The sequence below is a fragment of the Struthio camelus genome, chromosome 2 (assembly GCF_040807025.1).
Source record: "Struthio camelus isolate bStrCam1 chromosome 2, bStrCam1.hap1, whole genome shotgun sequence".
NCBI classification, from domain to species: Eukaryota; Metazoa; Chordata; class Aves; order Struthioniformes; family Struthionidae; genus Struthio; species Struthio camelus.
In genome coordinates, this window is record NC_090943.1 from 34,966,878 (window position 1) to 34,993,828 (window position 26,951).

The 26,951-nt window shown below is 38.7% G+C and overlaps 1 protein-coding gene across 16 annotated transcripts in view; it reads left to right on the forward strand.

Moving 5' to 3' along the window:
- HDAC9 (histone deacetylase 9) overlaps positions 1-26,951 on the forward strand; it is a 508,743-nt gene that overhangs the window by 210,338 nt on the left and 271,454 nt on the right. For 6 of the 16 annotated variants that reach the window (XM_068935036.1, XM_068935038.1, XM_068935037.1 and 3 more), the window contains one exon: positions 8,120-8,182. The exons of 1 other annotated variant lie outside the window; for it this stretch is intronic. In XM_068935036.1, the coding sequence (XP_068791137.1) occupies positions 8,120-8,182 (63 nt within the window). 9 more of the 16 variants (XM_068935041.1, XM_009680799.2, XM_068935040.1 and 6 more) reach the window with 9 other exon arrangements.

Below are 26,951 nucleotides of genomic sequence, written 5' to 3' on the forward strand. Positions count from 1 at the left end.
CTTTTAGCTTTTACCCAAATTCACTAGCACAGTAAAGGACAACTCCCAGGCCAAGGAACTGGTTGCATTTTGGTAAACTATATGCTGTGGATCTGTCTGATGTCTCTTATCAGAATTCAAGAGGAGGAAGAAAGTCAGATGAAAACTGGATCCAGGTTCATTGAAACATTTTGAAAAACAGGAGAGAACCAGAGCCAAACTTCTGCCCCCATCCAGCTAACCAGAAAGATTTCATGTGTTTTCATAACAACATTATTGACTGGTATGAGATGTGACCTTTTGATAGCACAGTAGCAGTCAATTTGTTACTGCTCCCAGAGGCATGTTTGCCCACATAACGCTGTTTCTCCTTGTGTTTGTATGCTCCCAAGTAAAGAAAGCACGGGAGAGCTCAGAGGTGAAGGAGATGTAAGCAAACAGCACAGCAGAAGAAACTGCCATGTTTCTCCCGCTGCCTGAAATATAGCCAGGAATCTCATGTTGATTGCTTGGCCCACATGTTGAAGAGTGGCCTTTTTAGTGCTTTATGTAAAACTTTTTTTTCTTGGCTAAGGTTCCAATGGTTTGTAGTTGCAATTCTCTAACTGTGTAAATTGTTTGATGGTTAACAGAAATGCATTCTGACTTGCAACAAATTCCCAGAGAAGTTGTTGCCCCAGTCTGCATAGGTAGTTGTGCAGTGTGGTTGTAGCATGAGATGCAAAAGTGCTACCTTGTTATAAGCAGGGTTGATAGAGGGTAAAATCCAAAAAGCCACCTCCTCCATCAGTGAATCCAAGTGTGGATTTAGAAGGACCCCTAGATAGAAGGACCTTAGAAGAAGGACCCTTAAGCTCTATTTGGCTTAAAAGGGCTGCTCTGAACAGCAAAGCAAAGGACACATTTTGTTTTTTCAGAAAGCCATTTTTTGCAAGATGTCTACAGTGAGTCCATTGTGGTACTTTAGCAAAAATTGTCAAGTCTCATAGGAAAATGCATGTATTTTGAATTAAAAATAATAATAAATTATTAATTATTAATTAAAATAATGCAACTCTTCTTTTCAGGAGAGTATGAAAAGTTATACTTTTTGGTTATTGGTGTTCCTATAACTTAGTAAATAATTCTTATTAATTCTTAGTACCTTGGAAGATACCCCCCATTCTCTCCAAGTCTGGCTTGTATAAGTTCTACAACAAAACCTACCTTGAGTTTGCTCTGTCGAGGTGCTGGAGCTTTCTTTGCAGAGACAGGGCCACTATTGACCTAAAACTCTTTTATAAATTGCTGCAGTGGTTATGACTTATGCTCAAAATGTGTGCCTCACTTCTAGCTTGAATTTTTCTAATTGATGGATTTTTCTTAAAGCCTTGTTTCTTTAAAATGAAGAACGTTTTACTACACTGCTGGACCACAGTGCCAAGCCACCTCCGAACCGCTTCAATAAACGACGTAGCTCAGGCCTTTTGAGTTTCCAATTTACAATGGTTTTCCAAACCTTTCTTTATAGTTGTAGCAAGTTTATCCATCCTTAGTTTTTCAGCATTCTTTTTCAAGTAAGTATACTGGAACATGTTACAGTATCCCAAGAATATTCTCCTTGGTATATGCATATCACCTCGCTACTGTTACTCAATATAACCTTGTTTATACATCCAAGGATTTTATTAGCCTTTTTGGTCACAGTGTAATCCTAGGAGCTCATATTTAGTTGGCTATCTTCTGCTGTGATCCTAAATCCTTTGCATAGCCTTTGGTTTTGGCAGTTCTTCAGACAGCAAGCGTGGCCTACATTTCTTGGCTTAAATCCAAAAAAGTACTTAAACCCGTGCATAAATTGTAAGCCAGAGATGCTATTCATCTTGATTCTCCAGCCATAGGAACCTGAGTCTGTTGTCCAGGAATTCTCAGGGTCCAGGTCTACTGATGAGGCTGCGAGACTACCAGGCATCAAGAAATCCTGTGCAAATTGCTGCATGGAGTATATCTGCTCAGTATATATGCGACAAGCTTGAAACGCGTGAAGTACACTGCATGTATTGCAAGCTGTCATAGATTATGTGCTCTCAGAGTGGTTTATGTATGTTAGTCCAGGTATATCTAGTGCAGCCAGACAGATCAAACTTGGTGCACATATGCTCAGGCTTCTGTCTAAGAGGGCTGGACAGAACTGTGGAAGACCTAGTAAATCTTCTTTTGCAGATTCTATTTGCCTGGTTAATGGTATTCAAGGGCCAAAGTGCTTTGCTGGACTGAGGCATGTGTTTGTCGATATCTGACATTGCTTTTGGCTACATGGCTTATATTGTTTGCAAGCAATTCACCTCAGTCCTGCTTCAAAAGATGTAAACTTTAGCACCAAACTAATAAATAACTGTAGAATAATTGAATCGTGAACGTATTTCCTGTCCTAAATATTATTCTTCCTTCCTTTCTTCCTTTTTCCTTCCTTTCTTCCTTTTTCCTTTCTTTTCTTTCTTTTTCCTTTCTTTTCTTTCTTTCTTTTTCTTCCTTTCTCCCTCTCTCTCTCTCTCTTTTTTTTTTTTTCCAATTATTTGAGGTTTATGATTCAGGAAAATACCCTTGCATCAGTGAAGCACTTAAGCATATGCTTAACTTCAGCCTTGTGCTTATAATTAAGCATGAGTTTTTGAGGTATTGTCCTGAATCTAGGATTTAATTTTTAGTGGACTTATTTATGTGGATGGAAAGACATATTCTAAAAGGAGAAAGAAGTGATAAGCAGCCAAGAGAGCTAGATCCAAAAAATCCTTAGCTAATTTACATGAGAAAGATAGTAAGCTCTCTGTATTGTTATATGAAGAGATAGTAGAAACCCATTCATTTATCGAGTGTAGCATTCCTCATTCTCAAAACTTGTGAAGTTTTATTCTCCCATTGTTTGTTACAAAATCCCCTAAAGCTATATATATGCCTTTCTTTGTCCCAGGAAATTCCTTTGAGGCTTGAACTGAGCTTAAGCATATTTAAAATTACAGTTTTCTTCTCCTCACTTGAAAAATGCCCATCCCATGGGTTCACAACACTGCAAAGAAAAAGCAGCATGTATTCCAGCATGGGGAACGCCAAAGACTTGCTATATAGAAAACTAATCAGAGACATTCCTGCACTTCATCTTTCCAAACAGAGCACATGGATTAAGTGATCCATTTTTAGTCTCCCAGGGGCTTGGAATAGGGATACTATCCGTTAGTTCTCAGAAGGACAAAAGCCAAACTGCCTGAACTTCTCCACTGATTTCTCTCTACCCTCAAACCATCTGCTTCTCTGGGGTTATAATAGTCTTCTGCTGTTCATTAACCCAGTTAATCCTCCAGCCTAAGCTGTGGTAATTTATGCTGGATGTTTGGGTTTCACATGGTACTAGTGATATCTAATGAGCTGTGGTTACAGAAACATCTGTTCTATTCAATGGTTATTTTTCTATTTCTATATTTCTATTTTTAATCATGGAAATTAGACGTATAAAAAATAAGTTAGGAGCTCTTTAGGTTGCAGAGATTAGAACTCAAAACTTCAGTGCTGAAAAATGCCAGATTTACTGCTACCCATGCATACTTTATATAATTCCAATTTGTTTATGCATTATTTCATATTGATATGTGTTATTATTTGGTGATTTTTCACAGAATGCTTGCCTAGTAAAAAAGGAGCTGAAGTAAGGTTGTATGGGACACCTGTAAGCCTGGGATATCCTAACTTGAGCATACGACTAGAAGCTAAATAACCTCTTTAATTTAATTTTGAATGTAATTTTTGTATGATGCAAAAATCTACAAAAATGAAGCAGTAGGGCAGAAGAATCTACCTAAGAATTAATTTACAAGTAAGAAAACTGCAAAAGTTGGAACTACAATGAAGTTTCTACTTCAGAATAATGAATGAGATACACTCAAAAACAAACAGTAATGTATTGTTTGTGCTTAACAAGGAAAGCAGAAACAGAAAAGTACTACTTAATTATAATGTTGCTAAGTTAATAATGCAGTAGAAATCTTAGCTCTTTTTAATTTTTGAGTGCTTAATTTCTTAATGTTGCATTAATGCTGTTTCCTAGTTTAATTTCCTTATATTTATTTGGTTTAGCAATTCAGAAGCAAAATGAGAGAAATATATTGTGAAATGCACTGTAATGATATCATAATGCTACTAAAACGCCTTGCATTTTCCATAAAGTTGCTGATTGCATTTAGAGTCACCTCAGCAGTGCTAAATCATTTTAACAGTTTACTCTTATCTCTAGTGTCATTAAAGTTCTCTAAGTTTAGGAAATGTTTTGGAAAAACTGGAACAAAAAACTCAAGTTCCTGTATGAAAATGGCGCCTTATAACATGCATAACTTTAAAAATAAAAAACAGATTTTCTTCAGGCATGAACCCTTTATCCTTCCGCTATGGGACTGTAAAGAAGCTATATAAAATCATGTGATCGTACAGTTACCGACTGGGCTGACTCAGCAAAGTGTTTAACTATGTATTTAAATTCCGTTGAAATCAATAGAATTTAACATGTGCCTAAATATGATGTTGAAAAGGGATGGATTTGCACAAGTGCTTTAAAGTTAAGCCTGTAGCTTTTCTGAAGTAGGCCCATTATACGTTGGAGTGAGTGGGAAGAATTCAGATTGTAAAAGCCCTACCTTTGGGGTGACTGACTTAATGAGTAAAATGTTTTAATAATAATTTTTATATATAATCTGAAATATAAAACACAATGCAGTAGTCATTATAGTCTGTGAATTAGCTAACATAGCGTATATTCTATATCTGTCATTTTAAAATATGTATGCCAAAATTAAGAATGCTTAAAGCTAAATATCTTTCTGCTCTTGAAAACAGTTTGCTTTTTTTTCAGTCACTGAGCTATCTGAAGTTAGATCTGTGAATGCTCCCTATCATAAAAAAAAAAGGCAGCTACATTTATAAGAACATACAAACGCATGTGGATGCCTAATACTGGGATCCCACACTTCAAAATTTTCTGTGTTATGGACTCTTTTTAAAACTTATTCCTGAAGTGTTTCCCTGTAATACGAGACTGATTATTTTGAGGCACTGAATCACTAAACAGGATTATATTCTGCTTGACTCAATAAGCAATGCCACTTTTTTTAAAAATGCATTTCTGTCTTCGTTAGAGAAGCTCTCTATTCTTACTGGTGGTCCCCCTTGTACTCTTGTCAAACATCTCCCCTGGTGCCATACATTTCCCACAAAAAATTGGATATATTTATTCTCAAGAGATAAAAGAGCCTTTACTTTCTCACTCCTTTCCACGTAAGCTGTTCTCCTCTTAGCATGGTTACAAACCGAAGCGCTCCGGCATCGGATCCTGGTGGTCTAAGCAGGTCTCCCAGAGGCAGTGCTGGCATCCTTGCAAATGAGATATAGAAAGTAGCCCTTTAGGGAACAAACTGCAATGGTTTGATCAACTCGATTACTGAGTAGTCTGAAGCTAAGCTAACTCTGTAGCACTATCCATGAGAATATTATGAGTATTACTTTCAATATTGATGATAACAAAAATTGTCAGCTGTAAACATTACCGTGATACGTGTGATACTAGTCCTGTGCTGTAACACCCTACATGTCGCTGTGCTGCCACTGCCTTTGGCCTTGCCCCGTCCGGAGCTGGGTTTGTACTGTCTGCAGAGCTTTAATTCTTCCACAGGCGAAGTACCTCTTTCCCCTCTACCTCTTTATAAATGGGGCAGAGGAAAGCAGAGTTACTATGTGTATGTGGTAAATTGATGAGGGTGGCGGTGGTGGGGGGGGGGGGGGGGGGAAGGCAGGGAGAGGAGGGTGTTGAGCGGTGATAGGTACTGATTGGGGGATCCTATTGGGAAAATCCTATTGTCAGCTGCTGCAGTCTCCATCTGTCCAAAGGGACAGACTGTAACTCTCAGCAAGATTAGATGATGTGGCATGTGGAGGAAGAAATGGTTTAGGAAGAAGGGAGGAGACTTGAGCCACAGACCTCTAAATGGCATAGATTATCCAGAGGTCAAAGGAATACAACAGAACTTTGGTATTGTGAATCTTCCTTGGTATCAGTTGTGAGAAATTTAAAAAAAAAAAAAAAAAAAAGAAGCCCTTCACCACAACCTAACGTGTTAGAACAACAGACAGTTCAGGTCTTGGCCAAAAGGCAAAACCGAGCTTCAGATAACTGTCTGGCATTCTTGCATCTTCAAGAATAAGAAATGCTTGCGATAGTCCAGAGATTTGCTGGGTCTTCTAGAAACCCTTGAGAAAACCTCTGCATTGGCTTTTTTATTTTAGTGAGTAATCACTTCCCTGATGTCATTGCCACTATGCTAAAGTAGGAACATGGAGGGGCACTCAGCACTTTGGAAGGTGCCTGGCCACCATGCGGTAGTCATATAGTTAGGAAACGAGAGGATTTGGTCACCTGTGCAGCAAACACTTTATAGCACAGCGGGACCAGAGAGGTATTTAAAGTATCGTTTGTAACAGTGAAATGAAACTTGCCTTATCTAGGTGTAGCTCTATTAATCAGCAAACAAAATATACAACTTCTGAAACAGCGTTATGAAAAACAAAGCTTGCTATAGCATGCCTGAAGCCTTGCCAAGACCCAGGGGAGTGTGGTGCTGTAGTCTGACATGCAGGCAAATGCTACGATTCTGAAACCACATCGCCTCGTAAAACTGAGAAAGACGCAGTGCAAATTGCTTGGTGCTTCTAAATATAAGTGTGAGCTGCTCAGCCCCCTCCAAATTTTAATAAGTCAACAGAAAAGTGCATAGTATGTAAGCATGTATCATTTGCTGTGCCACAACTGGTAAGTTACTATGAGAATTGTATTGAGCATGCCAAAAATGGAAATGCTGCTCATAAATGAAGGTATGAAACCAGCTCCCCCATTAACATGTCCCTCCACCTTCAGCTTCCCCTGGCAGCACCCCCCCACCCCCCCACCCCGGCAGTTTCAGAAATCGCCTCTTCTGGGCTGACTGCAGGTCCTGTATCGAAAAGGCAGCAGCGAGACTCTACTGCTAAAGCCAACTGCAGCGTAGCCAGAGAAACGGGCAACAAAAATAGCACACCAGGATTGCTGTGCGTGGGTGAGGCAGAAACCACATTATGAGCAAAAGCTTCCAGTATTATTTCAGAACCAATACAGAGGCCTTTGCGTTTTGCTCGCTCTTCACAAAATCCCCCGGGGGGAGGGGAGGGCTGGGGGCCAGGAGAGCCCGTCAGCAGCGAAAGGCGGTGAGGGCGGCCGGCAGGGCCTCGCTCCTCGGCGCGGATGTGGAGGTGGAGGTGGAGGTGGACGGGGGCCCTGGCCCGCTCTCCCCACGCCCGCCCGCGCAGAAGCAGGGCTGCTGGAGCGGGCAAGGGTTAACTGCGCTCGAGGGCGAGCGGTGGAGGATCGCAGTCTGAAAGACAGAGACTGGACAGCTGTGTTTGCTGTGGTATTTTTAAATGCATTAATGCAGGCTCCAATCACCCGGCCATGCTTGACCTATTTTTGGCTCAGGCCAGCCATTGTTCTATTTCTGCCGCCTCTGGGCCACAGTGGTGTTGATTCATATGCAAATGCGGTGGCAGGAGCCGCGGCCAGCTCCGCCGAGCCCGGAGCCCGGCCGGCAGCGCGGCGGGCAGAGCGGCACTTGGCCGGCCGAACCCTAAGGGGCTCTTAGTCCCTGGAAACGGTGCTGATTTAGTTTCGTTTTTTTAAGAGGCTCTATCCTCCCCCCCCTCCCCCCCCCCCCCCCCCGGGCCAAGAAAGCCTGAAGCACAAAAATATTTCTTCATTTCTTCTTCCACCTGCTGTTGGCTTCCAGAGCACAACTGTTCAAACTCAGGGGTGCAGAGCCCACTGGGTACTTCCTATTCTTTTGCAGCAGACTGGGGCTGTGTGAAGTGGATCTTGCTTTTTTTCTTTCCTAGTAGCTATTTGTACAGATGCTTAAACATTGCTAATTACTGAAGTGTTTTATCTTGCAACCCTCGCTGGAGGAGGTAGGAGGACAGAGGGTCGCGCCTGACACCCCTGTGCAAGTGCAGTGATGAATCTTTCATGTAGCTGAAGTACAGCCTGGTTGGAATATGCTGCAGACAATTTACGAGAGTGAATCGTGTTTTTCCTCAGATGGGGTTTCTGGACGGGAGCAGCTCTTGGCTCAGCAAAGAATGCACAGTATGATCAGCTCAGGTAAGAGACAGCCCAGTTCCTCAGACTTCTCTGCCTCTGTGGCGGCTTTCTCAGAAAATGCAACCTGCTACAACTGAACGGAAAAAAAAAAAAAACCAAGCCCCTCCTTTAAAGAGCTGAGTTTATTTTTGTGGGCTTTTTATAAGTTGTTGTTAAGTACCATGTCTCTACCATGTTGTTTTAGATATCAGCTGCTGCTTTTGTTTGGGGTGGGGGGGGTCTGTCTTCTTTAGTCTACTGCTTTCTAGCAAGAGCAGAAAGCTATCAGCTGAAATATAGTTTGCAATTCCTGTCTTGTTTTATTTGTTTTGTTCTCTGATTGCAAAATGGGGCTTTGGTAGAGGCTTATTCACAGAGAGAGGCTTCATCAGACCAGACCTTTTTGGTAGGCTGCACTTAGAGCCCATCACAGGCAGCTCTGTTCATATGTAATTTTGTAAACAGGATTTGGTCTTTTTTGTGAGTTTCCTTTTCTCAAGTTTACATACAAAGGGATTTTTTTTTACATTAATCCTTTCCTGTTTTCCTAATGGTGTTGCTTTAAAAAATGCTAAAGCAAGTCTGTGTCTTTAATATGCATGGTTTATTTTGTTACTTTAAAAATATTTGGGAACTTGGCAGCGGTACTCAGATGTAATGACTCACTGAAATGTAAATTGGATGTATTTTTAATGAAGGTATTTCAAAGCTGCTCTGATAAAACATTGGATGTTACTTCATGTATTTGAAGCCCTCTTATATTTTCTGCTTTCTTTGTTAGCTGGATGTGAGACCTGCACAGGATGTACTGAGGATGAATAAAGCCCTAAGAACTGTAGCCATTCAGTTAAAATGTCAATTTAGACAGACTAAAAAAGTCTAAATTTCGGATTACCTTTGCCCTTTCTCTCTTAAACTCTGGCAGCTCCAGTTCTTTTTTTATTGGGCTGAACCTCTGCCTTTTGAGGCACAACGTTAGTCGCTTTATATGTTTTTCAATCCTACGTTTCTGACTTTGTTTTTCATATAATTGGTTTAAGGAGGATATGTACCTAAAATACAGTGTGAATAGTATACTTTAGTCTTAGTCTGCTCCCTCCTTTTTTTTAAAAAAAAAAAAGTTGGCAGCGCTTCCCACTTGTTCAGCATGATTATGTTGGTGGACCACAGATCTGTTTGAGTATTCCCTCTTTTGGTACACCTGTTGAGCCCGTGGTTGGTTGTTTGGTCGGTTGGTTGTTGTTGCTTTTTTTTAAAAAAAAGGTTCTATTTCTTTTCCTGCTGTATAGAAAAACAACTTAAAGCTGTACTTATATTTATTTTTTATTGCATATAACTGTAGAGCAGAATTATGGTTTCAGATATTAAAATAGATTGTTGTGAGAGATTGTGTCAAATAGCAACACCTTTCATGCAGGTTCAAATAATGAGAATCCCTAAGGGAAGGAAGAGTTCCAACTGGTAATGTTTAAGATTGGCAGTTTTTCCCCTTCCTTAAAAAGCTGCTGGGTTGGTTTGTTTCTTTTCATTTGAGGCTTTAGGGGTTTGTTTTTATTTTGGTCCTCTCAGATGATCTACCATTTCTTTATCTTTTTAGAGTAGGTTTTGATCACCAATTACAATTCCCATCTAAAAGACAGACATCAGGTGAAAGACTTATTTACAAACGTGAACAACTAAGCTGTAGCTAAGATAATGGATAAAAGCAGAAAGTTTTCTGAAAAAGTTGCCTTATAGTTCTGCAAAATCGTCTATAATGTTGACCTGTTGTTCAAGAAGTACTGCTTTGCTTTGTTTTTCCTGAACAGGTCAGCAGGTGCCCAGTGCTTTTGTATTGGTCGGAGAGATGGCACTGACTGCTTTTCTCCCCTCCCCTATTTTTGTTAATAATCCATCAGGTTGGACTTAGCTCTACATAAGTGAAAATCTGCTTTGTTAGCTCGCTATGCTACCTTGTAACCCACTAACTAATGTTCCTTGAGTAATAGCAATTTTCTTAATTGAAACACAAGAGAAGGAGAGAATTTTCTGTAAGTTTATAGCACTGCTGTTCTTCACTGGAGACAAAGATGCCATGCAGCATTTGGTTTTTATCTGATATTACATTAGGCCCAAATACCATTATGTAGTGCAAAGTAGAATAGAGTTTTTTGTTTTTTTTTTTAAATGGAGAGTCAAGATTGTTATCCAGGTAAGAGAAGTTTAAATATATATGCTTTGTAGAATGCAAAATAGCCTTCAATGTTTCTTTTGGCCTTTGAAATATACAACTAGATTGCAAGAAGTTGACACTATACTTAATCTGCAATTTAATTCATAGCACATGAAACCACAAAGTCTGGTGCTGCTGTCAGTTACCTTCCGCTCTCTTGAGCTCAGGGTCTTGCAGGATCAGGCCTGATAATTTTGTGTGTATTGTCTCCTTCTGTGCTGCATATAGGGGAGAAAGGAATTTCCCAGGGTATGATGATGTGCTCTGGTGTTAGGAGCAGCTAAAATCAGTCATTTGAATTTTGCTAACTGCAATATCTTTACTTTAAAGTTACCTTCATTCACATACATGTAGCTTTTGCTCAGATTTTGCACCTATTTAAGAAGAGAAGAGGTCCCTGAACATTTACAGCTTGCAGCCTTGATATTTCTGAAGTCCTGAATGAGCAGAACATAAGCACTCACTTAATGGATTTTTAAGTTTGCTAGTTTCCGGATGCGATGGGCGTGTATTCTTCACCTCTAATTTTAAGTGGGCCAGAGTCAGCCCCAAAGAAGACAGATTCAGTGGCCAGTGGATGCATATTTGCAAAGCAAACGGTCTGAGGAATTTCTGACAATAGCAGGCAGAGGAAATACTCCTGTCATGTGAGGCAGTTCTTCTGGTATTCCCTCAATTACTACTTTGCCTGTCTGTCTCCATCCCTGCTTGTAAATCATACTATGAATGAGATGATCTGGATAGGTACCAATCAAAAGTCTAATTATGAATGGAGCAATCTAGATCGGCACTGACTCAAGAAGCTGTGTAATTTACAGACACCTACACCTTACTGCAGAGAGCAATCTCAGCTATCTCGAGAAGGCTGAACTAGATTTTCCCATATGGTACTATTGCTCTAAAAGGCAGCAGCAAGTACTATGCATCTTTATTTCAGAAAATGATGCTGATGCATTCTTATTTGGTATCATGCTTGTTATATTTTCAAGATTTTAAAAAGAAATCTAGCGTCTAAAGCCTCTTATTTAGAAGATGGTACTATTTAGCAGTGCTGTTGCTTTAATTTTACCCAAACACTCTCCAATTCCATATGTGTGCAATGCCATAGTGGACCATAGCTTTTGGTTGGCCCCTTATTTTACCGCAATATAAATTACAAACTGTAACCTCTGTAATAAAAGCATTTGGTCCAGCATTGTCCATGGCAAGAACATGTGTCAAAATGTAGCAAATAACTACAGGGCAGGGCTATAGTCATCAACTAGATTTCAGTTGTATGAAGAGGAGTAAATAACCTACCCAGCCGTGGAGTCTACAGATGTGTGACTTCAAGAAATAAATTCAAGATTATTAATCTCTGATGATTAAATAGACTGTGCTGTTTTTCCAAAGGGTAAGGCTGCTGTATTTGCTTCATTAGCCATATTTTGACATATTACCCTTCCATTGGCCTTCCTAAATTCCACCTAAACTTTTATTGGATAAGGCATCCTCTACTTCCAGCCCAAAGCCGTTGCGCTGAAAAATCAGAAGGTCAAGGAGATCTTGCATTTAAAGCCTTGGTTTGTCACTAATTTGACAGGTGACCTGAGCAAGTTATGTAATCCTGCTTATGTCACTTTGCTCCTCTGTAAAATAAGGAAAATAACACTGGTCAGGCTCCTGAATCTGTAGGGCAAAAGTGGTCCAAAGAGAATATAATGATTCAGAATGATTAATTTGATTAATTCAGTCTACCTACAGGCTGCAAAATACTTGCAGTTTCACAAATGTAGTAAGTGAATGTGGTTGTAGTGTTCTCTGCATTGATCAAGAAATTCAAGCTGTGTTGCTTGGGTATAAATGGCAGAAGCAGTGCTATGTGCACCATATTGTATGTGGGGCAACTAGTCCCATTAGCCATCTTCCTTCAGTAAACCCTGATCTGGCAAAATTTATCTCATATGTTGTATCCATTGTATGTCTGGATGACCATGTGTACATGTTTGTGTATGTGCATTTATGTTACCTTCAGGGCAAATTCTTGCATCCATAACTTTGATATTTATTCTCCTGTTTTTTGTTTTGTTTTGTTTTTTCTGGCCATACAAAACGTTCACCTGCTCCAATGTTCCTGTGGAGAGACTGCAGAAAGCAAAGTCATTTAAAGTTTCTGATATTCATGAAAAATTGAATTATTTGCTTATTTCAAGTAGGTAATGTACAACTTTATACAGATACAAAAAAATTACCTTTGTGTTATCTCAGGCAATAACTCTTCAGAGGGTTCACTAGTACCAGCACTGAACAGTAGCTCTCCTCTCTTTGGTGTTGAGCTACATCACTTTCTTGGAAAAAAGTTCTTTATTTCAGCCATTGTTTCAGCTGTTTGGCTTTATTATACATATTGGTTTGCACTGCACTCAAAGACATAGAGTTTCAACCAGAGTCTTTCCTCATGTAAACTGTGTACAGAATCCATTTAGCTCCTTAAGACTTGTGTTGGGTATGAGGAATAACTGTTCCTGTTGCCAGAACTTTAATCAGACTTCCATTTCTACATTAACTAACTGCACGGCCCCTTTCTTGTGCACAGTCTTTGGAGAGATAACAAAAGCTGTGAGAAAGCAGAACGTTTTACCTGGATACTCTGCAAATATTCATCTATCTTTGTGTATATATGTGTGTATGTGCCATATACATACGAATTTCAGGTTTTGATGGGTAGATAATGGGGAAGGTTTGAGCTATCGTCACATTTTAACTTTTTCCAACAGCTATTGTTTTATTTTTACACATTGGGTATGATGCAAAACATTCTGAGGAAAGTAACCGACAGATATTATTGTGAAAAACGTGAACATCTAAAATGCCCGGTTCATGGATCTCTTTAACAGGCTGACTCCTCTGGGTCAGTTATTCTTAGCCTAGTTATTTTCATCTTATGGCATTACAGGTCTAAGATTAGCCTGTTAGGCGTTATCATGCCATCTGAGTTACCTCCTAATATAACTGTACACCGGAATGATTATTTATAGACAGAGCATTCTGTCATTTTTGTGTTATTTCTGGTAGTTTAAATAAAGAGCAACATTCAAGAAAAACCACAGATTCCTTCCTGCTGCCAAAACAACATGATAACTGCGTGCTAAGGGGCAATGATATTGTTTAAAATGTGTGCTTGCTGCAGATGCAGCGTCCTCTTTATCTCCTCCACTTCTGCTAAAAAGAGGTACCTCAGGGTAACACTCACTTCTCTGGAGGAGGGAGTGGGGTGCCAAAGTGATGCCCCGCACCAGGGAAAACAGAGGATTCAGGCTGCTGAGGAGAACAAGGATATCCACGGTCTATTTTTAGGGACTGGCACTGTCAAGCTCCATGTTCAGTGTGAACATGTCACACATGCACACAGCTCCTCAACAAGGACCCTTCCAGTTTCATTACATAAATGTAGCGTCTTCTATTTAATTACGCTCCTAAATGCATTGCACAGACATTAGGGAGGGTTCAACAAACTGACACATTTTTAGCAAACCATTCGTTATGCTGCTTTACAAACATTTCTGCTTACGAGGAAAACTCGATTCCTAAAACGGAGCTGTCACTCAAAATGCAGTAAGGCATATTCTCCCCTAAGGAAGTTCACTGGCATCTTTGTGGTTGTGTAGGTATATCTCGGAGCAAGATTTTAGTGATTGTTTCATGAAGAGCAACAAAAATAGCAAAAGTAGCAGATTTTCAGCCGCAGCTGAAAATGGTGCAGCCTCTAAATGTAACTGTTGCTCAGGAAGCTGGCAATTTATGACCAGGGAAATACTGGTGGTTTATAATAATCTAATGAACCCTATCTTTTATTTTTTTCCTTCCTACACTAAAGAAATGGTTTGTTTCTACCTCTCTGCATATTCTGGATATAATCAAGGGACAGTTAATTTGTTCTACTTCAAAATGTGACTGATGTAAAAAGGCTTCCGAAGGCAGTAGGAGCCTTTATAAGGTTGAATAAATATGTGCTACTGTTAAATTCTCCCATTATATGATAAAAGGTTCCTTTATGTGAGGTTTGCAATCTAACATTACTGTAAAGGTACTTTGGCATTTATTATAATCTGAACATAGCCAACACATCTGTTCTATTTGTTTTATGTCTCCTGATTGTAAAGTCCTTCTTCCTGCTTCTGGAGTGTACAAACATGACAAGAGCTCCAAGAATTCAAGTCCTTTGTTGATGCCTATGCTTGAAATGCAGGATGGCTTATTCTAATGATAACACATTCCTTCAGGTAATGAAACTGAGTATCATCAAAAGGAGACAGGAAAAAGAACACAATGAATCCTTTTAAAATGCCAATTTTATAAATCATGTTTTTACAATCAAAGATTATTGTTCTCCCTCATGATCCATGTGGCTGAAGTATGCATACCACAGGGAGGAATAGCAGCTATTCAATTTCTGTACAGTCTGGAATGGAATGATGAGAAAGTTTATTGTTAATTTAATAATTTCCCCCAGTTGTTCTGTTCTTAATCCAAGTTTCCTTTTGTTTTTCAGTGCTCAAGGCTAGCACCTTGTTGGTGTCCAGCGGTAACAATATGAGAAGGAGTAGGGAACACAGACTGTTAGTTCCAAGTCTTATATAAAATCTCCTTTTGGTCTTTGCTACTCCCGTGTAACTGCTGTAAATATGTTGCTAGTGACCTTTTGTTTAGCTGTTCACAACACCCTTTCCTGAAGGAAAAATTAGATCTCTTTATCTACTTGTTTGATCCCTAGATCAACACCGTTATTGAAAAGCATGGTTTTTTTTACCCAGCACTGTGCTTTTTTTTTTTTTTTTCTTCCTATGGGCACAAAGGAGGTTAAACTTCTAGATTGGTCTTATTTTTGATGTTATGATATGAATCTGTTAGAAATGACCTTGAATTTTTAAAATGCATGCAGAAATGCACATATGGCATTATTACCAAGAAACCTGAAATAAAATCCCCAGACTCTGTGGGATTTTATGCTGAGATGAATAGTGACAGGATTAATACTTTGAGATACACAAAGAGGTGTAAGAAATAGTAAAAAGCAAATTGTCAGTATGAGTCTTTATCTGAGCAAATCTAGTTTTATAGCTAGATATATGTTGTTTAAGGACTAGATATAGATGTGATTTAAATGCCTCAGAATTCTGATCCTAAAAATCCTTGCTCAGCAGCTGATGAAATCTAGCGGGACCTAAATTCAGGAAAACATTTTACTTTGGAAGTCCACTAGATGCTCACCAGCCTGTTATGCATACAGTCAAAACCGCTCCAGACTCAGAAGGCAGAGCCACTCATTTCCATGCACATGTCGGAAAGTAGGCATCCTGTCTTTTGCTGTCACTGTTTTTCCTACAGGATCTATTTCAGAAACAGAACAAAATTTTGTTCTTCTATTTGCTTAAAGAATTGATAATGGAAGGAATTCCATAGGAAATAGTAAGTTTCTCCTGCATTTCTTCAAGTAGTATGAAGTGAGTTACTGACAGGATGGAAAGTGGTTTGAGGAAGGTATTAGGGAATTTTATAAATGGAGTAGTAAAAGTGCAAAGATTAGCAATACAAGAACTTCTTCTGTTAAAATGCTGCTGTGAGGGAGGCTGGAGAGAAAGCGAAAGATGCAAATGAATTATGTAGGAGGAGAAAACTAGAGGTGATTGAAGTACACATGCTAACTATCAGTGAAAGCAAATGAAAACTTTGGGTGAAAACAATTCCGAAAACAATTAACTTTAATTGAAATGAGAAACGTGTCTGTCAAAAAAGAAACAAAAAACATAATGACAAACCTGTGGAGAAATCGGAATATTTTAGGATCAGCAAAAGTTGTTAAAAACAACTTAGGGCTGCTTTATTCTTGTAAGTAGTCACACAGTAAGCTAGTATTCAGGGATTCCCCCCCTCCCCATCATTCAGACTATTTTTCTATTTTTCGTATGAGAATGAGTAATTTGTTTGGGAGAGGGAGAGGTGGGGGACACTGAATCTGTTTATGCACATGCTACAAATCGTGCTATATCTCACCGTCCCTAATCTCCCCACCCCGAGCGTAGCTCAGCATTCCTAGAGAACGTGCAGAGCAATCTCTCCAGAGCTTTTACGATACATTACCGTTGCTGTGCCACCTGCACCATCCCTAGCTTGCCTTTTCTAGTTGGCCTAATAGGCAGGTTTCTAAGCTTTGTGCTTGTTTTCTGAGCTTTGTGCTTATTTTCTGTTTTTTCCCTCTCCTGCCAAAGCTTACAGAGTGATAATGGGGCAGCTGGAAAACTTTAAAGAGAAAGAAAGGAAATTGGCAATGACAACAAGGAATAGAAAATTCCTTGCAAAGAAATAAACGAGGAATGCTAATGTAGCTAAATTAAGTAATGGTGATGCTATGGATGAATAAGGATTGTGATACTGACATAGCTATTTTGTTCAAAAAATAAATGGTTAGAAATGGGTAATTTACCTTTAAGCTAAGATCCTCAGATATTGTCACAGACCGAATAAATCTCTCTCTTTTTGCTGGTAGGCATATACCGTGTACAAAAGATGTATATGCATACACTTAGCACATACAAATCTTGCCTCCTCCTCCCTCACTGCCTGGGCACATTTTGAACTTAGCAGCCATACTAAAATTTATCAAAAGTCTGAGGAACTTGGAATCTCCATATAACTTTAGATGAGCTTGAAGGAGGGCTCCCAGGCTTTTTAAAGAATTTTGCTTGTCCTGCACACCTTGTAGCACACCGAAGACACAGCCCATAAACTTCCTACTCTATGTGCCATTTTTCATCTGCAAATATTCAAAGATCTGCAGCAGCACACGTTCGTTCCTGAAGACCTCAGAAGTCATTCTTAAGGACCTACTTTTGTTACTCCCTGTAGGAAATCCTAATACTATGGTAGTGACTAGGAGCTTCAGATGCAGGCCAAAATATGAAACAATTAGCTACCAAATAGACTTTAGTGTCATGCTATAGACTGCAGAAAGAAGAGTAAGAGACTTCAGAAATCCAATTTTTATTACTTTTCTCATTTTCCTCTTTCTCCTTTTTTTTTTTTTTTCATTCCTGCTGCATGTGAATACTGTGTATTTGAACACGTAGATGTAAGGTCTCAGTACGTAAGAGAGGGAGATCTCTAGAGACAACAGCTAGCTTTGCAGGGAAGGAGAACAAGCAGTCTTGTCCTCTCTGTATTCCTGGTCATTGATTCCTCCCCTGAACAGCTGCGTCCCTTGTACTGGCACAGGTATTCATGTTTCCACTTAGAACCAATGGGATGAACAACCGGTCCAGGTTAAAGTGTAACCCCACGCTTACTGTGCAGCTGGGGTGGGGAAGGAAGGAGTCATCAGCAGAGCCTGATGGGCCAGAGATCGGAGAAGGAAGGCAGAATAGTTTCTTTCAGCGTCAGCTGTGGCTTACACTGATTTTGAATATATGTAAAACTGCTGCCTGAGAAATCTTCAGTGTCTAGAAAATATACCCCTCACTGTTGTCAACATTTAAAGGACAGAGCCTAAAGTTTCATGCCCAACGAACACCTTGTTAAACTCCAGTTAACTACATAGCACTTTTCCATTAGGTAGAGTTTATGCTAATACTGTCCCAATGAAGCTGCCAGTAATTACCTTTTATTATCTATAGGATAAGTTTCATCCCTTAGTATGAAGGGAAAATGCCCTACAAGTATACATTGTGTAGTTTTAAGTGGACAATATAAAATGATGGCTGTTTTGCCTCAACAACCTGCAGCAAATATGATATAATGGAAGCAGCAGGCAGTGCTGTTAATGTTAATAAAGCATGAGTAAGGTATACTTCCACTTGTTCCTCCCAGTAGAAGTGACCTTGCATATACCAGAAATGAATGAAATCATCTATTTTGTTTCCCAGTCACAAAGCTTTATGAGGACCTCTGACGTTCCTCAGAGCCTTCCGTGATAAATCCTGAAAAGATTTGTTTCATCTGTAGTTTTAACCTAATCAATCTTTTTTCCATTATTCCAGACCTATCTTAAACCAGTGATTCCTGTTGCCTCAGTGCACTATCAGTCTTTAAAACTGTTTCTGATCAGTGATAGAATTCTTGTAACTTCATGCAAAACTCGAAGAACTTTTCAGAGCACAAACTCTTCTGACACACTTTATGAAGGACTTTTTGAAAGTCTGTGGAAGAGATCCTTAACTAGTAGAAAGGGTTGTAGCTGCACTGAACTTCGGACCCCCTTTTTAGTCACCATTTTGTTAACCCTTTGAAAGTATTTCTTATGCTTTCATGTCACAAAGTTTGCATGTAATTAAAATTCAAAGCTGATAACTGCAAAACTACAAAGTTTCCATCAAACTTGATTTGTTCCCTAAATGTCGATAAGATTAAAACAAGTCACATTTAAACAAAAATTGGCTCAGCTGTTGCTGTTAACAGAGGATATAGTTTCTGAAGGAACATATGGGGAAAGAATATCTCTCTCCCTTTCTGCTTTTTAAATTACATACATGACTCTTATTTGGCTAAAATAATTTTTGCTAAATCTCTTGTAAGATTAATCTGCCAGCTCAGACAATGAAAAATGTTAAATTCAAAACAACTTGTTATAAAGATATCCACAAAAATGAAAGCAACTAGAGTAGCTCATGCATTTCAACCTTGACTAGAGTGTTCACAATTATAGTGGTATAAACAGATCATATTTAAAATGAACAAAATATTTATGCTTCACATTCATTTGCAGTATTGTGTGTAGTTCTGATCCAGAGAGTTTAAAATGAAAAGAAATTATAAAGACTACAAATCTGATGATACAAATATTGCAGGATAAAACATATGAAGAGGGATTAAGGGAGCTATATTTATAGTCTATAACAGAGAGAACTCGAGGGACATGGGCACAGACTATAAATAACTTCAAGGTAACAATATAAATGAAGGAAGGGAATTATTTGTTCTCAAAAGATGGTAAAGCATGGAATAATAGCCTGAAGCAAAGAAAAGAAAAATTTAGATCTCAGAACCTTTTTCTAACGGTAAGAGCTGTTGAGAGCAGAGACAAATAACTAAGGTAGGAGAGTGAAATGTTACCTAAAGCACCAACTACAGCTTTTCAGCTACTTATTAAAATGAGTTGTAAATGGAGTCCTGAAGGAGTCTAGTTAGGTGGAGTTGTGTTATAAAATTCACAGGGCTAGAATGAGTAACACAAACATATTTTTTTCATCATCTTACCTGTTATATTTTATAATGCCTGTGTTGCATGATGTATATTGATTTACTGGTCAAATTACATATGTAGAACTTTTCTTCCAAGATTATTGTGCAGTTTTGTCCAGATTAAGGGTAAAAAATGACATTATTAGTAACTTATACTAGTCATTCAGTTAAAACCCCATTTAGTAGCGGATTTATAAAGTCATTTTATTTTAATCAAAATGGTGCAGTCACCCACTGTTACTGGTTCCAGAGACAGGGAAAAAGCCCTTCTCTATTTAGCCTCCAGTTGAGAGGGTGCCTTTTGACCACTATGACCTTAGGTTGCTGATAAGCAAAATATCTTGTGTGAATCTTACATGGTGGTGTCAGAACACTGGCTGTTTGCTGAGCACTGCTAGTTTCACTCAAGTGAAACAACTCATGTAGGTTGGCTGCGGACCTGCTTTAAAATGAACAGTTCCCTAATATGGCCACGACAGAAGGAAAAGGAGGGACGAGGGACATGAACTGCAGAACTCATGCAGGTCTGTTCTTCATTCGAGTGCTGTAACCATCCCATAGGCCTCAGCTGTAAACCTTTCAAAACAATACAGTTCTGGTTTAGGTCATGTCAGGTACATGTTCTGCTTTTGTTCTTTCTGTAGTTCAGTGTGTCGTTGGGACTTCCTAACACTGGAAATTTTGTTTTGCAATTTAAAATTTATAGAGAGGATGTTTTCACTGTAGCCCAACAAAGAGAGAGCATGTCACACCGTGCTATCAGATAAACACAGAAGGCTTGAAAAAAACAAACAGTTCGTTAAAGAAGTGGTGGAAAATATACGTGAGTGTGAATGAGCGAGGGACAGAAAGTGATTGAGTAATGGTGGAAAACTGCACGGATATGTTTGGATCTTTACAAATGCCATACCACTTATTTGATCATTCAGCCAATGTGTAACTTTTCCAGTACTCATGTGCTTTCTGTATGTCGTGAAAGCAATATGACAAAATGTTAAATAGGTAATTTTGTTATCTTTCCTTGTCTAACATATAATTCAGTAGGCAGCAATAGTTTTCTAGGTATTTAATTGAAGTTTTCGTTGTTACAAGCAATATATGCGGTAAGCATTGAGTGAATAGTGACCAAATCACGTAGAAATGTTTGGTTCGTGTTCCCTTAAGAAATAGATGAGTATTTAAAGAAGGAAAAGAACATCATTTCAATTTCCATTTTGTTCTCAGCCGTTTTACATGCTTGAGCTGTTACAGCCATCAGAACACTCAGCTGCTGTTAAAGGAGAGAGGGTCTGCTCTTGAATTAAGGGTCTCTGGGCACACTGTACCTGAGATTTCTAACCAGTAGTGCATTGGATCCACTGGGTAGTAGATCCTTGAATCTTTCAGCCGTTTGCACTGTGCTTAGTTAATATTTAGCTCTTTTCCCTGCCTTTCTTGAATACCTCTTAGCTATTAATTTTTTCATCCTTCTTGAAACTCTGTTTTAAGAAGATAGTTGATAGTATTATTTCATGTGGATAACAGAGGAAAAAATGAAAATACTGTACGGTGGAGGGCAGCAGTGGTAGGGACTTGATTTTATATTTGCCACATCTTTTTCTCACCCTTGCTTGGCTGCACTCTCAAAACTAGATTTCCTCTTGAGTCAGATGGCAACACTGGAAGAATATCTTTGCCTCACTCAGTGGCCACCCTTCAGAATAAGGTGTGCCCCACATGCCAGGCAGGTCTGCTAGCATGATGCCTTTGGGTTGAATAAGTCTAGCCCTCCTGGACTAGAAATCACTTTAAAAAGTCCTGCGCACAGCCTTGGAAATCAGCAATTACTGCTTATCATCTCTGTCTGAGGAGCAGACAGTGGCTACCTCCTGGAGTAATTTGGCTCATTGCGCTCCACTGTCTGCAAATCTCACATGTTAATGCCAGAATACTGACAATTTGCTGGGTACTGTTCATTTCACTCAGATGAAGCAAATGCACAACATGAAGTTAGAGAGAACTGTGCTGGGAAGGGTCCAGCCTTTTGAGGTTAGACCATTAGGAAATGAGAATTCTGGTTACTTTACATACAGAGTTGTGTGCTTGCAGCCTGTAGAAAATGTGGTATTTCTTAACTGCTCTTTCTTCATAGGGCTTGCCGTGATCTCTTCCTCTGTCACCTGTGCATCTCCGTCTTCCTCTAGGATGGGGAGGTTTTGTCTCACATGCCACAAAAAATTACAAGTTGTTTCTTGTGGAGATGATCCAGCAGAGCTTGCAGATGCCTACTCTTGAACTTCCCTGAATTGCATTGCTTTGCGCTGACAGAAAAGCTCAAAGGTGCTGAACATTGTAATAACTACATAGTGGTCCCCCCACACCAAAATGCACACCTTCCACACCTGAGGAAATGAGGTGAAACTGTTTATAATCTGACCTGGGATTCTTTGACCTGAAGGATGTTATATATGTGTAGGATTTGTTTATTTTAAAGGAACAAGGGCCTTAAAACAAGAAAAAAAAACACTATAATAAACCCTTGGAACATTATGGAAATCAGAAGTGACTAAGTGTAGTTGATAAAAAAAAAAAAAAAAAAGCTTTTAATTTCCTGAAAATATTAAGATGGCACTTTCACCTTTACTATGACCTTTTAGACCAAAGAATAAACATATCTACAGCCCGTCAGATTTCCAATGAGTGAAAAAGGCAGTAAGATGAAAAGTCTAGTTATTTGGCATGCATCATGGCACATTTCAATGTTTAATGTTTGTTATATTTTGAATGAGCTGTCCATAAATGTTTTCATATATTTTTCTGCCAAGAGGCATCTGTCTTATACTGTAAAAGTCCTTATCACTTTGTTTACTCATTTCACCTTCTTGACTGACAGTATCCTTGTTTCATATTGACCTTTCCCAAAGTTAAAGAAGAGTAAGTTAACTTTTTTCTTAATTGTTATTTTTATTGGCATTTTTCCGTTGTTCTTTTTTTCAGTTTATGCAAAGCTTTGGATTTAATCATAACACCTTTGGAATGCTTGGATTCTGCTTTCACATAATAAAATCTGTCCTGGGGGGGAGAGGGGGAGTGGGTGGAAGTCACTGAACAAAAAACCTGAAGACTCTAAAATAATATTTTGAAATTTGAAAAATGTGACATGTCTTGTTTGCGTTTTGCCTATATATGCAGTTCTTAACATTCACTCAAATTACTTGGATAATTTATTATCACAAAATAGGAACTATTCTTAGTTATATTGATATTAGTAACTTTCAGCTTTCTTGCAGACTCCTTTAAGACATGTTTGCTTACCTGATAAAATGTATGAAAAAAGCTCTCTGAATATTAGCTGGGTGCCAGTTCCAGTCCACTTCATTTTGTGTTGATGTGTCTCCTCAATAATGAGGAATGTTGATCACTTTCACATTGAACAAGCAGGGTATCTAGCAAAATAATCTAAATATTTATTAATATTCCAAAACTGATGATCTTAAGTTACGTCTGATGGCTGCTGGTAAAGTTCAAAATTAAATTGCCATCTTCACCTATCTTTAAAAAAAGGTACCCCGTGATTTGAAATTTCACTTTGTACTTAGGCCAAAAGCAAATATATGTGAAGGTTTGCATAGTGTTACTAACTTATAAAGGAAAAGGAAGACAAAATGAAGTATTGTTCTTTCTATAACAAGTAAGAATATCACAAGTTAATGTACTTCAATCTTTCAGAAAATATCTTTTCCTCAGCACTGAGGCCTCAGAACTGCTGTGAGGTGAGCCTCAAGCCTGTGCAAAACTACATATTTTGACACATTTCTTTCATCACGTAGGTCTATACTGTAGTTATTGTTCCTTGAGAAATAAGATAATTTTATTGGTAGTTATCTTGCCACAAGTAAGCAGGGAAGTAAGTGAAAGCCATTGTACCTGTTTTATTACTAAAGTGTGCTCATGCCATTGGTGAGAGCCCTGAGACATGCATAGCGGTCATTTTGGGGTAAGGGCCATAGTTTATTCAGCTTTTTAAGTCTGGAAATTAATTCTTGGGAAATCAAGTTGTGAATAAAATAACGTGTTATGCATATTTAGTACCATATGGACTTTTTCCTGCAAGCTGTTGACTATTCTAGTTCTGATCCAAGACGACAAGTGCAGTATGCTTAAAGCCGTACTGTTTAGACACCTAGGTGTTCTTTGTCAATCTGAAATATCATTCAGTAAGTCTATTACTGTAAAATACCTTTTGTTGACAAATTCTGAGAAAGTCACATTAGGAAAAAGTTCTTTCTATTTAAAGAGTTAAGTAAAATTGAAGGACTGGATAAATGTTTTGTAATAATTGTTTCCTCAGTAATTTTACTGTGATAAAATGATGAAGTCACTTTCCTCTGTCGTGACAGAATACCAAAAGATCTTTGACTCATCATACTTGAAAAGTTTGTGTAGTGGTAAGGATTTGAGACTTCAAGATATTAACTATTTTCAGAGTGCTTCCTATTGAGTTCAGTACAGTTCAGATCAAACATTAGTTACCTCTTTCCTTGAACAGAAACGGAAGTTCCAAGCACTGAGTTTTCCTTCCTTAAAGGAAGGATCTTTCTGGCTTGATCTCAGCCAAAACTCCTAATGGGAAAGCTTTTATATTAACATCTGATATAAATATACTGAGTTCTTTAGCAACTATTTAACAAACGATATTTGTTATAAGGTTTTCTAATATAGTTCTAAAACTTATAGCAAAGATTCTACAGGAAAGATGATAGCAAAATATTTTCTGGAAAGACTGCAAAGAAATCTCCCTGTAGGAGTAGCAGTATATGTAAAATTTGCAATATTAACACTACTCATTTATTCATAACAAATAATAAATCAGTAAGGGCTTTTTCCAGTTGCGTCACTGGCTTCGATGAATGTTCATTTCTTAAGCTGGTGGCAGCCTTCGAAAGCATTATTTTAAATTTCTTCCCTAAAATCAGAAACAAATATTTTGAGGAAATACCTCTGGTAGGAGCAGAAAGGAATTTCTGGTTTCATCTTTACAGAGGACTCAGTGAATTTATTTGAACACTGAGGAAACATTAGGACTGACAAGTTTATGAGGCCTTAAATTGGGTAGGCTGTAACTGAGATACCTGGAATTATATTATCTGAGCTTTTCAGCTGCCAAGGGAGAATCCATTTTTGGACACTAAAGTGGAAAGATTATCAAGTCACATAAGCTACATCTATTTCCCTGTATTTTTAACCATCTGTTAACAGGAAAGAATCAGTAAACCTTTTCTTTCGTCTTCAATGGCTATTTCATTATTACAGTTCAGTATACATGTGCTGTTTTTTCTTGTGAATTAAAGCCACATTTTTTGTACCAGATTAGAATAGGATAGCCATTGTAGCAGTGGTCAAAAACGTTGAGGTTTACTTGTAAACAAGATTGTCTTTATGACTTTCAGACTAGTGTGATGTGCTGCTAAATTCTATGATTTTGAAGGAAGCACCACTAAATATTTGTGAGGTTTATATTTTAGAGGACAGCAGAATGGCATCTTCATATCTTGATTGTTTTTTATTTATTATTTTTGGCCAAAACATTTCAAACATTTTTGAGAAAGGAGCTAGACAAAAATAAACTATTCTGTGCTTAAAAATTTCCAGTACTCTTATGAGAAATTCTAGTGCTTTCTATCCTTTAGATCAGGAACTTGATCCGTGCTTTGGGTCAGAAACTTGGCTGAAAGGCAACTTTTCAGTTTCTCCATGAAAATCTATTTTTGTTGGCCAAATTTAAATTGCAGATCAAGTTTTGCTATTGTGTTCCAATAAAATGTCAAGATATTCTATTCTAAATGAATGCGTTGCATTCTTGTCCATTATAGCACTCTTGTTATTCAACAAAGGGCTGCTGAAAGCAGACGTAATCCAATTATGGGTACCTGAATTGAGGTTAGGAGCCTATTCTATCCTGAACTGTCTTTCATGCTACTCTACCTCCATCACCAAGCAGGGTAGAGATTTTTATGAAAGGTTGAAAACTGGAATCATAAGGGAGAGAAGGGGAAAAAGAAAACTGACTTGTGAGGGCACCACGTGGTCAACTAAGGACACAGAGTCAGATTAAGGATTCGGACTCCTGAGGAATCAGGATGCAGAGGGAAAGGTGGGATTTCCTGAATGAGGAGATAGGAAGAGGGAGGATAGAAGCAATAAAGAACATGTGAAAAATCTGAGGAGGGGCATGGATGGAAGAAGCCAGTAGGAATAGGGACTGCATAACCACATCGCATTTTATGCCCACAGGACCTCTGCCTTATACTATTCTATCCAGGGAAGATGAAAACATTTCTTTAATTTCATTTCTATAACTCCATGTCTAGCTGCAGCCATTGTCAAGTTCACCCCATTTCTATCTATCCAGCATGTAAAATGTATTAATTTCTTCATGAGATCAGCTTGTACAACTTTCCAAAATGTGAATATATTCACATTCATTACAGATGGAATAAGGAGAAGGAATGCACTTCACTCAGTAGAGAGAAGCAGCAATACATTTATTGATTTAACAGAGTACAATCATAATTAAGACAGCAACTTAACAAGGATTGAATGGCAAGATTCACTGAGGTGATTTACTGCATGGAGAATAGGGTCAGGTGAATGTGTCAAGGAGGCCCTCCCATTGAGTCACAAGGTTCAGAAGGGACCAAACTGGATCCCCAGTCCTAGTCGGAGACTTGGTCAACAGTTTATGTCTGAAGATAAACACTCATACAGCAAGGAGACCCTACCACTGAATCACAAGGTTAAGAAAGGACCTGGGTGGATCCAATCCTAGTCCTAGACTTAGTCCGCAGTTTAGGTCTAAAGAATATACGCACAAACACCCAGAAGTGTAACATAACAAAACTTGCAAAGCAGAGGTCAGAGCCTTAGACCTAGTCTAAGGCTTACATTCCCTAAGGTTTGTGCATAAGAATTATATCTAAAGATTACAAGCACAATCAGTCAGAGAGATAGCTTAACAAAGTTACAAAGCATTAGCATGCTGTCAGCATCACTTACTGAGGAGCTGTTGCTGGTAAGGAATCTCTTGACCTCAAGGAGTAACCTTGAAAGACATCCCTGCTCAGCAGACAATCCCCAACACCATACAGAAAAACTCAACAGGCTTTGAGCCACCCCCTGTTTATGGGGGGGGGGGGGTGGAATTAGATGATTGACTCATAGTCCTATTAGCATACTAATAGTGCTCCATTAGCCTCCATTCAGGTGTGTTTGCATACTAGATGGGTTTTAGTTGCTGCATGCTCAGTTAGCCCTTGTCCGGGTGCTACTAATGAGATGATGTTTAGGCTGAGGGGGGAAGAAGAGTGCCATCTCAAGGTAATGTTT